We start from the raw sequence: 14,465 nt of genomic DNA on the forward strand, positions 1-14,465 counted from the left end.
GGAAGAACGTGACAATATGAAAGAACACCAAAAAAGGGGTTTCATGGCTTCTGCTCATAGGAATGAAGAAGACGGTAGGGCAGCTTTTTGTTTTAGGGTAATGCAAGGGAAACTAAATTTGGAGACTAAATTTTGGAAACTAAAGGATATGTAAGTTGATGATTGGTTTATTACTCAAGCATTGATAAACGCGCTCATTCTTATTGGTGTCGTATCATTTAATTTGCAAATTTAGTCTCCCTAGCAATACCCTATTATATTTGTGGCATAATGCATTTTTTTCAATGTAAAATTGATTTTCTCTCTCTTGATTAATTGATAAGTAATTATTAATTGTTAAGAGTTCACTAGAAGAGAGTCTGCATGATGTTCGTATATGGCGATTTGCGTCGAGTTACCTTGATCTTGTGTTCGTAGTTCTACAGGCATAGGTAAGTGGCTGTTTGGTCCAACAAATCCACTTTGTTGGAGACATTTTCAACTGATGGTTCAGGTTGGTTTCGCAGCGTGTGAAAGTCATGGTCACATGCTTTGTCGCACGGTTGATGCTCACTGCACAGCAATGGTTGAATGCTAACAAGTATGTGGGCGGAAGATCCCCCTAATTTGCTTAGGGATATTTTGTAATTTGCTTATGTATTGGCATTTAAGGATAGGTCCTTTCGTCGTGCGGGACACTTTTTTTCCTTCGATCGAGTTGAAAGCTCTGGCAAGGTTTCATTGAGGCCAACTGTGCATACTATCCTCAGTTTGTTCTCAAATTGTACTTGTTCTGTGTTGTTTGAAATGAATATCAAATATTGTCTTTCTCTCAAAAAAAAAAAAATTGTTAATAGTTAACCATAGTTATCTTATGGGACACATGGCAAGCCATAAGAAGGAAGTGAGTATACACCAAAATTTAGGGTGGTAAAACAGCATCCATCTCAAACGAGGCACATCCCATAAAATCCGGAATTAATTGATTAATTTTTTATTCCCAAGCTTATCTAATTTTAGAAACAAGGATATTTATCCTGCTTGTACGTAGAACTCCTAAAATCGTAAAACCCTTTAAGGAGCTGCAACCTCCAGTCTTCTTCTTTGTGTTCTACAGTTTAGTCACTGTCATACCTATTAGTCAGGTATTTGCATTTCTATATTTGTAGATTAAACATCTTTATCAGTTTGGTTATTACAACTACCTGATGCTTATGCTTTTCGAATTATCTTCATTTTGTATTAGTTATCCACTAAGCAATACGTTTTCATTAAGTTGAGGATTTGAGATAGTTTTATGGTGGCAAAGATATAGACTCCAATTGTTTTCTCATGAAATGATTGATTAATTGTTGATTTCATATAAATTCTGTGGAAATTTTCAGGTTCTAAGGTGTGGGGTTTGATTACAAAAGAACTCGATATTAGTTAGAGTGGGGTAATTCTATTTAAATTGCTTTACTTTCCTTCCCCTAACCGATGTGGGACAAACAGGGGGTTCCAACACTCCCCCGCATGTGAGATCTCATTTATGTTTGAGTAAATGTAGAAATTTAGAGAATAATCCAAATGATGACTTTGAGGTACGACTTGAATCGTTTCCTTAAAGTGTTATTTGCCGCCACTCAGATGAGTTTTCTAAAGGGTTCTTGGCAAATCACTTCCAGGATACAACAAAGTATGGAATATTCAATTAGCAAAACCGAATTATATTCCCTTAGAAATAACTAGAAAGAAATTGTATGAATGTGATTGAGAAAAAAGAGAGAGCAAGGAAATTGTGTATACAACAAATTTCTGAATGAAATCTCTTCTACTAATGTTACCAATACATATGGAGAGAATTGTACCTTTTAGACATATCATTTAGTTTTAGTATGCCTCTTCACCATGAGATACAACTTATTTCAGCAGTATATCCAATGGACATATCTAATACAAAACACCAATTACCCAAGGGTCATAAATGTTATAAAGCATGCGGTTAGATACCCAGTCAATGGGTATATCTGTTAGCCACAATGAAAAGTTGCATGCCTTTTCTGGAAAAGATGTAATTATTGGGCAAAGAGCCCAACTCTTTTCTGCTAACTCAAAGCGCACGCATATACATATGCCTATTTTATATATATATATATATATATATATATATATATATATATATATATATATTCTTGAAATATCCTACAATCCTTCCCTATTTTAAGAATATATAATAAATGGTATTGCAATAATTCTCTCTTTATAATTAATCACAAGCATACCGATATAATCATGCATACAATAAAGGTGTCTTTTGAATTAAACCTTTAATTTGTGTAAGTAATTCAAAGTCATAAAGAATGTGGTGGTGACCTAAGTTTAAACCATCTATTCTTATGTTAAAACCGGAATCACTAGACACATGATTATGTCTTATTTCCTTAAAGAAATTTATGAACCAATTAAGCACTATTATGGCCTTGTACTTCATCTTGGTTTCATAAACATTTACAAGAGAAAACCCAACTCTTGGCAGAAGTGGCACCACTTCTTATGTTCATATAGGTGAGGTTCCTTCCCATGTCCCTACTACTATAGACATAACTACAAATAACCTCATTAAGAGATAAAACTCATCCTCCTAAACGTAGCAGTCTTGCACTGATCATCCTGGAATGAGCTATATATTAATTTTCAATGTTTTCACAACCACTTAACAATAACTTGTTATTACCCATTAAACTTTTAAATTAGTGATGTTCTAGACAAAGTCGGGTTACCATTATTGGTGGCTAATTTTCAATAAAGGGTTTTAGCCCCATTACACTAGATGTACTAACTACCAAAGCTCTTGAAAATGCTTTCGTTAAGTTTTTACTTGATTTAACATAAATAATATTAATAAACTCCATCAGCTATTAATTGCTTGACATATTCATGTCTCAAGCTAATATGTCTAGATTTTCCATTGTATACCTTATTGTATGCTCTAGACAAAGTAGTTTCACTATTATAGTATAAAGAAATGGATGGCATTGGTTGTGGCCACAACTCTATTTCCAATAACAAATTTCTAATCCATTCCGCTTCTTTACCTGCTGCTGCTAATGTTATAAATTCAAATTCCATAGTTGAATGTGCTATACATGTTTGCTTCTTCGAAGTCCAAGAAATTGCTCATCCGGCAATTGTAAAAATCCACCATGATGTAGACTTATTATCATTAGCACTTGTTATCCAACTTGCATCTGAATATCCTTCAAGTACTGCTGGAAACTCAGAGTAAGTTAAACTCAGGTTAATAGTTATCTTAAGATAACCAAAAATTCTATTTATTGCTTTCCAATAAGCAGTACCTAGATGACTAGTGTACCTAGAAAGTTTGCTTACTGCAAATGCGATATCTGGCCTGGTACAATGCTTAGCATACATTAAACTTCCAATTACACTAGCATACTCAAGTTGTGCAACCGACCTACCAGAATTATTAAGCAAAGTTTCACTAGGGTCATAAGGGGTATTTGCTTCTTTTATTTGTAAATGCTTAAACTTAAGAAGCAATTTTTCTATATAATGTGACTGACATAAAGCGTAACCCCTATTATACTTATTTACTTTAATTCCTAAGATAGTATCCACTTCATTCAAGTCCTTCATTTTTGAATTTTGAATTTACATACTCTTTAGTTTCAGATACACCTTTCATGTTTGTACCAAAAATTAGCAGTCGTCAACATATAAACATATAACAACACCATAATCATTTATGAATTTAGAGTATATGCATTTATCAGCATTATTATGTCTAAATCCATATGATAAAATGACAATATCAAACTTTTCATGCCATTGTTTTGGTGCTTGCTTCAATCCATATAACGACTTGACTAATTTACAAACTTTCTTTTCATTCCCAGGGAGAACCAACCCTTCTGGTTGTTCCATATAGACTTCTTCATCTAAATAACCATTTAAAAAAGCCGTTTTCACATCTATTTGATGCACATGCAAATTATATAAAGATGCCAACGCAAACAATATTCTAATTGATGTAAGCCTAGCTACTAGTGCATATGTATCAAAATAGTCCATTCCATTTTTCTACTTAAAACCTTTGGCAACCAGACTAGCTTTAAATGTCTGAATAGACCCGTCTGTATTGTATTTTCTTCTAAATACCCATTTACAACCTATTGCTTTTGATCCTTGGGGCAAGTCTCGAGATCCCCTCTTTTTATCCCCTGGAGTGCTAGCTGGAGCTTGGTGTGGAGCAAGTTCACTCGGGCCGAGTCAAGGCCAAGTCTAGAGAGGGTGAGAGATTTGTAGTTCTTGTGCTGGGAATTGAAGAGGGTGTCACGGGGGTAGAGCTGGAGGGAGAAGGCAGAGGAGTTGAGGGGTTGGGATTCCTGGGATTGGGATTACAGCGATTGGAGGGACTTCGGGTCGAAGGAGGGGAGGTGAAGAGAGTGGAGGAGAGGGAGGTGGTTGGGAGGCTCGGAGGGAGAAGGTGGGGTGGTGGGTTCTGGGTTTTTCATTTTTTTTTTTTTTTTTGAGAAGATTCAGGTTTTTTTTTCCATGTGGCACACAGGTGACAGCCACGTGGTACAAATGTGGCAGCCACGTCAGCTCTTAACAGATCAATGGATGGAAAATGTAACGAAGATACTATATTGAAATAAAATAATAGGTGAGGTATGAAAGTGAAATGTTTTAAAGATGTTGTATGAGATTATAATAGACATCAAACCTGATGGGTTATTATGTAATTTACCAAAAAAAATTCACTTTGGATTTTGTACAATTTTCCTATAAAGTTCGCTAGAATTTAAAGTTTGTCTATTGGCGAATAAACACATGAGGAAATTAATACCACGCTTTTGTAGGAGCGATATTATGTCAAAGGGAATTGCAATATGCAAACCTCGATCAAGATCCAAGTCAATGAATTGTAATTGCTTTCAATTTTTATGTTGTTGTATTCTACATTTAATTTAAAATACAATATGCTTTTGTTATTAATTTTATATTGTTCTCCAAGTATACGGTGGTCTCAAAATTAATGTCACTTAAGCGAAGATAAATTATAGTACGGATCTCCAACCCAAATCGGCTTTGTCACTTACAACCATATTTATATAAGTTTCGTAGTAATCTATACTTTAAACGTCCACTTAGAGTCTTTCACCCTCGGGTATCTCCTCTTCAACCTAAACAGATTTCTCCATATGCAAAGCAAGTTCCATTTCTTCAAGCTCCTTTTTTCGTATAGTTTGGCTCGCCATATTTTTAGTTAAATCAACCTTGATCAACTTTTTTTCTTTTATCTAAACAAATAATGTCTGAGAGGAATTTTTGCGAAGTTGTAACAAGGGCCGAAGCAACAATTGTGGGAAATGAATGCCACTGTATAGTAGAATTACGTCGCTATTCTTCTACTAAAGAAAGAAATAGACATGTTAGATCTTGTCATATCAGTGTTGCGTGAGCTAAATGATTGTTAAAGGAACATTTACGTCATGTCCCGTAAGGATTGAGCATGATGGTGCGTTGAGGTATACAAGTTGCACTATGATTTGAGGTTTGAGACCAGTTCTTTTCCCCACATATTGGGTTAACTTACCCTTTAAGCTTTGTTGGGCTTAAGTAAAACTTTGGACTTTGCTAGGTCTTTTGGCCCAATAGCTTTGTCAAGTTAGTAGCTCGTGGTCACATTTGGTGTGTCTGATATGCGAGCCTAGGCAAAGGTTGCTAGCTCTCGTAGGCAAGTTCATCAAGGCCAACACAACCTCATTTATAACTCGTTTACTAGTCTGTAATCAGATTAGGGAAAATTGAATTAAGGAGTTGTCATAGGTTGGAGTTAGAATCAAATTTCTATTGAAAATGTTTACTAAACTATTTGGAATTGGAGTGAGAATAATGCAGATTCCAAATTAACTATTTACTAATTCACCTAAATCGGTAAAACAATTTGTTTATTAAAATACCCTTGTACAGCAGCAAGAGTGTTGCGATCACCACCAAATGAGTCCATCTCCTTCAATTTCACTTCGCCCACCTCCTTACATACCCTCTGAAAAAACCCCATAGTTTGCCTCGCTGCATATGGTTCTCAAACCCCAGAACAAACCCATCGGTGATCATATGATTTTGGCCTACTAAGTCAAAACAAGATTTGTGCTCACTTTTACGCACAGTTAGATAATCAAATTCAAGTCTACAGATCCATCAATTATTCAACATGTTCTTTGGGACGAGATGCGATGAGTTTACAACGGTGCGCACGGCTTCAATTTGTTGTGATAATCAAGGTACAAGCTTGGCTTTGAAGATGGAAGTGTATAAATCATCATTGCGTTGCCACTATTAACTAAAAGCAGTGAGGAAAATGTCATTTTTAAGTGTAATAGCGACAACAAAGAGTGTTTGTCTCCAATTTTCTATTAGCAACACAACTGTTACCTCAACAATTTTATAGCTACCATGAGCCACCATTAATAGTGGCTATTACTTATGAGGGGAAATATGATGATTATGTTGTGGCCTATATTTAGGCTAGCGGCATAGAGAAAATATAGAGAGATATGTATTCGTAGGGTTGTGTAGAGAATGTGTTATTTCTCCTACGCAGTGTCTTTATTTATAGTAATAAGGAAGTGAAGAAATCATTATCCTCCAAGGAATACAAGTCCTAATAGGGAGGAATACTAGAATCAGATCTAATTTAGGATTTACACAATCACACTTAAATAAGAAGTTATAACAAACTAGAGAAATCTTGATATTTTTTGGTGTATTAAGAATACACACAAGATTTGATCATATATACATCAAGAAAATGAGACAACAAATCAAAAGAACGCATATAATGAAAAGTAGAAAATTAGACATGCGATATTATGCATCCAATAAGAGAAAATCATTAATTGATATGACTTGCATCACATGTCACGTTATGTGCTTCAAAAATGTTTGAGAGAAATATGATGTGTAGTATTATTGCCATAATTTAATTAAGATTAATTACAAAGAATAAATGCAATACTTACATTCTCACCACCACATTTTAGAGGTTATAAGTCTATATAGGGTGGCCCTTCACTGCTCATAGGAATTAAAACGCAAAATGAATACTAAAAAGCTCCTGCGTTAGTCCAAAAATGGTGAAGGAAGGTTAATGGTTTAAAATTAGGTGAAAGATTTTAATATATCGATGCAAAAGAAATATGGGGCATGGCCCTTATAATAAATCTAAAAAGAAATACAACCCAAATATTGAAACATAGAAAAGAGACTAATTTATCTCATCACAGAAACGAATTTAAGTTGCATATTAAACATACATCTACCTCTCTACATGAAGATTCCAGACTTTAACTTTCACGATGACAACTCCTTCCAACTACTAGACACACTCCACTGATCGGAACTTTCCACCGACGAGTTCCCTCCGGTGCCGCACTTGGCCACCGTCCTCACGCTTTCAATCAAAGCCTCAGTGCGAGCCTCCTGCGACAAAATCTCAGAGAGCTGCTCTGGACTTATCACCAGCTTCACCTTCCAAACCCCACTACTATTGTACCTCGGAAAAACTTCAGGGTCTGCCGCTTTCTTGCCTTGGCTGTCACACGTCATGCGATATGGTGTACAAACGGCGCCGTTAGGGTTTGCATTAATATCATGATTCTTTGGGGTTTTGTAGGGGTTGAGAGGTAGGAGATAGTAAAGCTCTTTGGGATGAAGCTCTTCGTTGTGGAGAAGAGGTTGGGCGAAGAGGTCAGGGCTGCGGAAGATGGCATGGCCTGGGAACTCATTGGCTATGGAGTTAGCTGTGATTGGGGCAAAGAGCTCCATTATTCCCCCACTGGATGTCACCACTTTCACCATCTCTTCTGCCTCTTCAAACCCTTTAAACACACAATTTCCCATTTCTTATACAAGAGATTATTCGGTGTATCGGATATACCAGAAAATATGGAAGACGGATCAATTGGGGTGAGATAAAAGAGATTATGGGGATTTTAGTATACAAGGGGGGTGTTTAATTGTTGAGGGTTTTTGTTTGTTTTCCATGGCCTAGACCTAAGGTAAGCAAAGACAGCCGGCATAAGATATTCTTTAACTTCTTTACAATCCAAAAAGGAATGTATTATGTAACTGATGTGAGGGGGTTTTATAGTGGGATGACCCCCCACCTTTTCTTAAAGACAACATTGGTGCTTAATTTACACAATATTATTTGCTAGGTAACACTATTCCATCACACAATGAAAAGAATCTTGTCATATGACCATGATTAAGCAATCTTAGCCCTTTAAATCATATATATGGTTAATTAATCAATTGTGATAAATGGAATGAGTGGAGGATCATTTCATAGTTACAGATTAATTAGCGGAAAGTAAGATATATCAACTCAGATTTATTTTTGACATTCTTTGTTTAGGTAAAGTATAAGTCATGGACTTCTTTTTCTATGTAAGATGACAAGGCAACCAACAGAGGGAGTTCTTAGTGCTAGAAAAATCCATTACCAATGTATTCTGTGGAGGGCTAAACAAAAGAAGAAAAAAAAAGTATATTTTCGTTTGGGTAATATTTAGGTGTTGGCAAATTTTATTGTAACTGCATATCAAACGTTTGAAGAAAATATATGTTGACTAATTGACCGTAATATTGGTGGATCATGATGATCATGGTTGATTATCATTGAACCTCGAGCGGCATGTCTCTCTACTTTCTTGCTTTATTTTACTAAGTGGATCCCACTTTTCGACGTCTACTCTCTGTTAGGAGAAGGTCATGGGTGCGGCCACCGTTGACGGTGATCCCCAATGTTTTGTGTGAGAGAGGGTGTGACACAATGGGGTCCGGGTAGTGGAAAAAGCAAGAGGGTAGCGGGGTAGGGATGTTTTTTTGTGTGTGCGCCATATAGCCACTTGATCCAATCTCTGGACAAAAAATAATTTCTCCTGTTACGGAAACGTGTATCACTTATCGCATAATTTTTTAGTTTTTATCACAAATTGTCTCTTATGTTCTGTCAACTCATCAATTTGGTCTTTTATGTTTTAAACTCATTAATTTTGCCCTTCATGCATGTGGAGCTTACAAAATCAATCGTGTAGCATCACATGGATAACAAAAAATTCATGTTAAAAAAATAGTTTAGAGAACTAAATAAACAAAATGGAAAAGTAATATTCATAATAAAAAATAAATAGGTAATGTTAGGAAGATTAAATTTGTAGATAAAATCTTGTAAACTAAATAACATGGAAGTCAATGATTGGATTATTATTTAAGTGTTATTAACATGCTTATTTCTAATGGTGATACATCATTTAATTTGCAAATTTAGTTTACAAATATAGTCTAACTAACATTACTCAAAATACAATACTGCAAAAACAAAACCAAGCCCCCATCTCCGCCACCTCTCCTCCCCCACCCCGACAGCACCTACCCATCCCAGGCCCCAACTGCACCACCTATCTTTTTGTAATTAGTCACGAAAAGAATCCTAATTTAATTTCATTTCTGATTATTCAAATTAGAATGTTTGTCTCCAACAGTAAGGATAATCAGGTCTGGTGTGTAAAGACGTGAGTGGGATTTTGGTATTGCATCATGTGGTTCATTGCTTTGGTGCTGCTGATATGAAGGTAAAGAATGAGAAAATGTTTCTTATTGGAGTCAAGTTTATTTCTCTTTTGCTGATCTGTTTATTGGTTAGAAATTTTGAATATAGGTAGATGGCGCGATAGTGCTAAAACTGATTTTGATCCAAAAAAGTTTGTTAACATCAATGAATTCAGATACTTCAAATGAATACTTGTTCGAAGGAAAAAGAGCACAACACGCTTATATGTCTATTATAGTATATTGTCGAAAACTCCCCCTAGATCAATAATTTTGCTACATAAGTGACTCCCCAAAGGTTATTTTTGGGTGTGTATAATGAAATGAAATAAAAATCATTAATTAATATGAAAATTTGCCACACGTGAAGGGGAGTGTGAGGATGTTTATACGTATCACTTGGGAGCAGCCTCTCCATAAAATGGGGGTAAGGCTAGCCGACATTCACTTCTCCCAGACCCTGCGTAAAGCGGGAGCCTTATACACTGGGTACGACCTTTTTTTAGTGTTATCCACACATCCATTTTTACTTCTCGTGCACCCTTTCAATTTTCAGCCTTCAAATCGAGCAAATTTAAGAAGATCAATTGCCAAAAATTAACAAGGTGTGTAAGAAATAAAAATGGGTGTGTGAATAGTACTACCCCTTATGGGTGAAACTTAAATTTCTTCATGGTATCATAGCAGGTTGCCCCATATATAGAGTCCAACAAACAGACGTGCTCCACGTCACCCAATTTGTGCTTCTAATGCGTTAGAAATAAAATATAAAGAAAGAGACAACAAGAGAGAAAATTGAGGAGAAATCCAAGTGTATTATTCCATTCATTAGAATCCCTATATACAGGCACAGGGTTTCCACTATTTACATTAATGAGGATCTAAACTATTGGCATATTACATAGTAGCCTATAAATTAACAGCCACATAGTAAATGATATTTACAAATAGTGATGTTGTTCTTTATTTATGAATAAAAGTCTTAGGATTGAATTCGTGAAATGTGAGTTAGATACCAATTTATTCCCACTCATTAATGTTAATACACCATTGATTAAGAAAACAGTGTAGAAATCACTCTCCTTGGTTACTACCTCTTCTCATCACTCAATCTTATACAAATCAAATCAAGCTAATCATAATATTATGATATAATTTAAGGGAACTTAATGAAAAATGTTAGAAAACTTTGAGTTTTAACGATAAGAACAAAATAAAGAGTAAAGTGAATAGTACTATTTTTTAGTGTAAATATGTGATTTTTCGTTAAAGTGAACAGTATCATGAGTTTTTTGTTAAAGTTATCTATAATTTATGCACACTACTCTTTTATTTTTTTAGTTATTAGATTCAAATAAATAAATAAACCTAAGAGTGGGCAAAAATGACTACCTAATTTCCTGATACAAAACCAATTATTCCCAAAAGAAAAAGAAAAATCGGACTTATTTTCTATTATAAAAAAAAGAAAAAGAAAACTTCTATATAAAGGCACACACTCGATTTCCCCATAAAAGGAAGCTCTTTTTACTGGTCATGCCACTGGACTTGCCCGTTGAATGTATTTGGTCAGCAATGTAATTGATGACAATGAACTTAATGATTCTCCTCGTTTTATAATTTGAACAATATTATGCATGTGAGTGAATAACTGATATATAAGCGTTGACTAAGAATCCCTTCTCCACCACCACACCATGCACATACAACTTTCGGTGTTCTCTCACTCGATTACATTTTGAAATTGATTACTTTTTTTTTTGGTGATGATGGAATTATTCCTTAGGTGTTTGCTAATCTAAGCAAGCCAAAAGAATTTTTCAGAAAGTGAAATGGCAATTGCCCGAAACTTTATGATTCTGTTAAAACCCTAAGAAAGATCCAAGGAAAAGCAATTACACAGTATAACAACAAATTAAGGTGATTAACTTTACTGTGCTCAGCATGGGTTCCCAATTATCAACCTTCTTTCATAAGTTGTAACTATTTTGACTCTTTGATCATTCTAGGAAATTATAGGTAATTATATGTGCGTATTTCAGTTTACTCTAAAAATTATAAAGTCTACTTGACGTGCATGCCGAGTAACTATGAACTAATTATGTCCTTTTTGTGAATGCGGTCGTGCCGATGAAGGAATATGTCTCGGCCTTGGGTTCTAGAACATGAAGACAAGATTGCCTAATTCACTGCAAAGTTTAGGATCTTTTGTACCGAGCTCAACTGCATGGACTATATTAGTGAGAATATAGGTGTACGAAATTGGTATGAGGTTGTAAGGGCAAAGGCATTCAAAGGAGATGAGTGTTTCAATGATGAACGTGGTTCAGCCGTCTAAACGCTGAACTGCGAAATGCACCTGAAAGTAACCAATCATAGAACACTTCACTTCATTGGGAAGTTAATGAAATGACCTCTTTGGGTGAAAGAATTAAGAATTATTCGGATGCCGAGACTTGGATAGATAATCAACCAACCTAAAAGCAGGGATGTTTACTTGGCCAAACTGAAGGTACTCCTATGTTGTTTGATTCTATGGCATCAATGCTCTTTATATATCTAAACTAAAGATGTGTTGATGGGGGGATGGGGTTTAGGATAGTTAGAATTTTTTTTTCAGGATTGTGGGTAAGGTTTCGTGTAGAACAAGGGTTTCACGCAGAGCATTTGAGTTGTTTATTGAGTTGAAGGGGCTCTCTACGTTACAAATCCTCTTTTATTTATAGGGATGAATTCTGTGATGGCCAAGTCTACCAAATGGTATAATTCAGATAATATTGCAATTCTTCCGCATATGTTTTCAATATACTTCGAATTATTCTCAGCCAAAACTCTATTGCTGCCAAGCCTCACCATCTTTGACTATGACTCTGAACCTAGATTGACTATGAGATTGATCCAACGTTTATCCGAAAACCAATCTTGGTTCTTAATATGTCTCTCATCCAACAACTTAGACTATATGAGCTAAGTGGTGCAAAATCGGGTTCGAACAATTTCACAATGGGATCGATCACACTCTAAAAAACAGACATCTATACTCATTTCTCATATAACACTGTATATTAAGAAATAATTTGCATGTTTTCCTTTGTAAATATATATATATATATATATATATATATATAGGAAAAGTGCCTATATTTGAAGCACCAATAACAACTTTCCTGATAAATAGGCATGATTTATCATAGTTGAGTTAAGTTCAAGTGGCTTCCATAATAGCAATGAAATTGCCATCCTGCATAGGCGCGGCTCGGTGCAATTCGGCCCGGTTCCAACTTCAAATTGGAACCAAAACGATGAAATATCAATGGTTTGGTTCAGTGCAGTTTCGCTTAAATTTATTACTAAAAATATACAGTTCAGTTCATGCTAATTTTGATTCGGTACATGCCGGTTTACAATTCCGAATACTAAGTCATTTTAATACCAAATCAAAAGGGTTGTTTTATTAGCACCCCACATATTGTTGAATACATCACACGTACTTAAAACACCCCACACTTACTTTTTAAACTTAAATATATCTTAATACACCCCACTTACTAACCAAAACTACCCTCACACCCCACACCAAAATCTACCTCAAGTCTTCATCTTGTCCAAAAAATAAATTTAAACCCTTTGCCTTTAGCACACAAACAGTGCGCATGGTTCTGCTGCTTCAAGATTTTTGTCAATTTAGGGGAATTAGGCTTTAGATGTGAATTTGATTTTAAACTCAGAAATGGCTACTTTGCTGGCTTTTCTGAAATAAAAAAATCATGAAAGGACTAGTTGATTGTGCTATTGCTGTGTCCGTGCAGATTCTCTGTTCTGCAAAATTGCACCACAAACCATCATAAAAAATAAACAGCAAACATACCTGAAAATTTTTAGCAAAAGAAAAAAACAATACTACACTATCTCAAAGAAGATATGAATATTTCAAAGTATTTCATCTCTTATTTTGCAGAATGTTTAACATTTTATATATACATAATCACAAGACATTGTGAGTGCAGGTGTATATAAAATTATATATAATTTACAGGTGGTTAAGATTTTTTAAATGATTTGAGGCGTAGGAAGAAAATAATTGTTTTTCTTTACTTTTTAAGGTTTAAATAGTTATTTTATATAAATCATTTAACAATAAATATTAAATGGGGTGTATTCAACAATTAGTGGGATGCTAATAAAAAAATCCAATCAAAATAGTATTCAAATTTACTTTCTTTTTTTTCTTCTCTTGATTAATATGATAATGCTCGTAGTTTCAAAAGATATAATACGGACATAATAAATTGCACCGACTGAAATGCCAATAAACAAGAAAAAACAATATTAATCAGCTTTTAGCTTTTGGGGACCAGAAAGCAATATTTATCAACTTATAGTTTTCCTTTTCTGATATGTGTTATGATCAGCTGAGCCTCCATAACTACCGGATGAAAACAAAGTGAAACTCATTACAAAGAAGCAACTAAGCATAATTCGCAATAGTCCTCGCAGTGCATCATATTTCAGTCATATACATCAAATAGCCGCTTAGAACTTACAACGAAAAGATGAAATTGCTTATGTTCTTTGAATAACTGACCACTCATCTGCTGATACATGTATGCAATTATTAAATTTAATTAATTATTTATATTCACGGTTTGGTTCAGTTCTGAGCGGTTCTGCCAACATGAAAACCAAAACTCAGCATGTGTCAGTCCAATTCTTGTGCCCAAGTTGACTTTTTTTTTTTTTTGTCAACATGGTTTTTTCAGTTCATTTTGTCGCAGTTCGTTTCAATTTCGCAGTAGCACAGTTTTTATGCCCACCCCTAATCTTGCAATATTTTTTTTGTTCAATATCGGGAAGTACTTGAT

At 34.9% G+C, this 14,465-nt stretch overlaps 1 protein-coding gene across 1 annotated transcript; it reads right to left on the bottom strand.

Moving 5' to 3' along the window:
- Positions 1-7,175: 7,175 nt before the first annotated feature.
- Positions 7,176-8,111, bottom strand: LOC103421657 (uncharacterized). Its single transcript, XM_008359730.4, has one exon. The coding sequence runs from the start codon at positions 7,888-7,890 to the stop codon at positions 7,342-7,344; it is 549 nt and encodes a 182-aa protein (XP_008357952.1). The 5' UTR covers positions 7,891-8,111; the 3' UTR covers positions 7,176-7,341.
- Between the last annotated feature and the right edge of the window lie 6,354 nt (positions 8,112-14,465).

The sequence above is a fragment of the Malus domestica genome, chromosome 01 (genome assembly GCF_042453785.1).
Source record: "Malus domestica chromosome 01, GDT2T_hap1".
Taxonomy (NCBI): domain Eukaryota; kingdom Viridiplantae; phylum Streptophyta; class Magnoliopsida; order Rosales; family Rosaceae; genus Malus; species Malus domestica.

Coding starts and splice junctions, on each gene's coding strand:
- LOC103421657 (XM_008359730.4), bottom strand. CDS start 7,890: ATGGGAAATTGTGTGTTTAAAGGGTTTGAAGAGGCAGAAGAGATGGTG.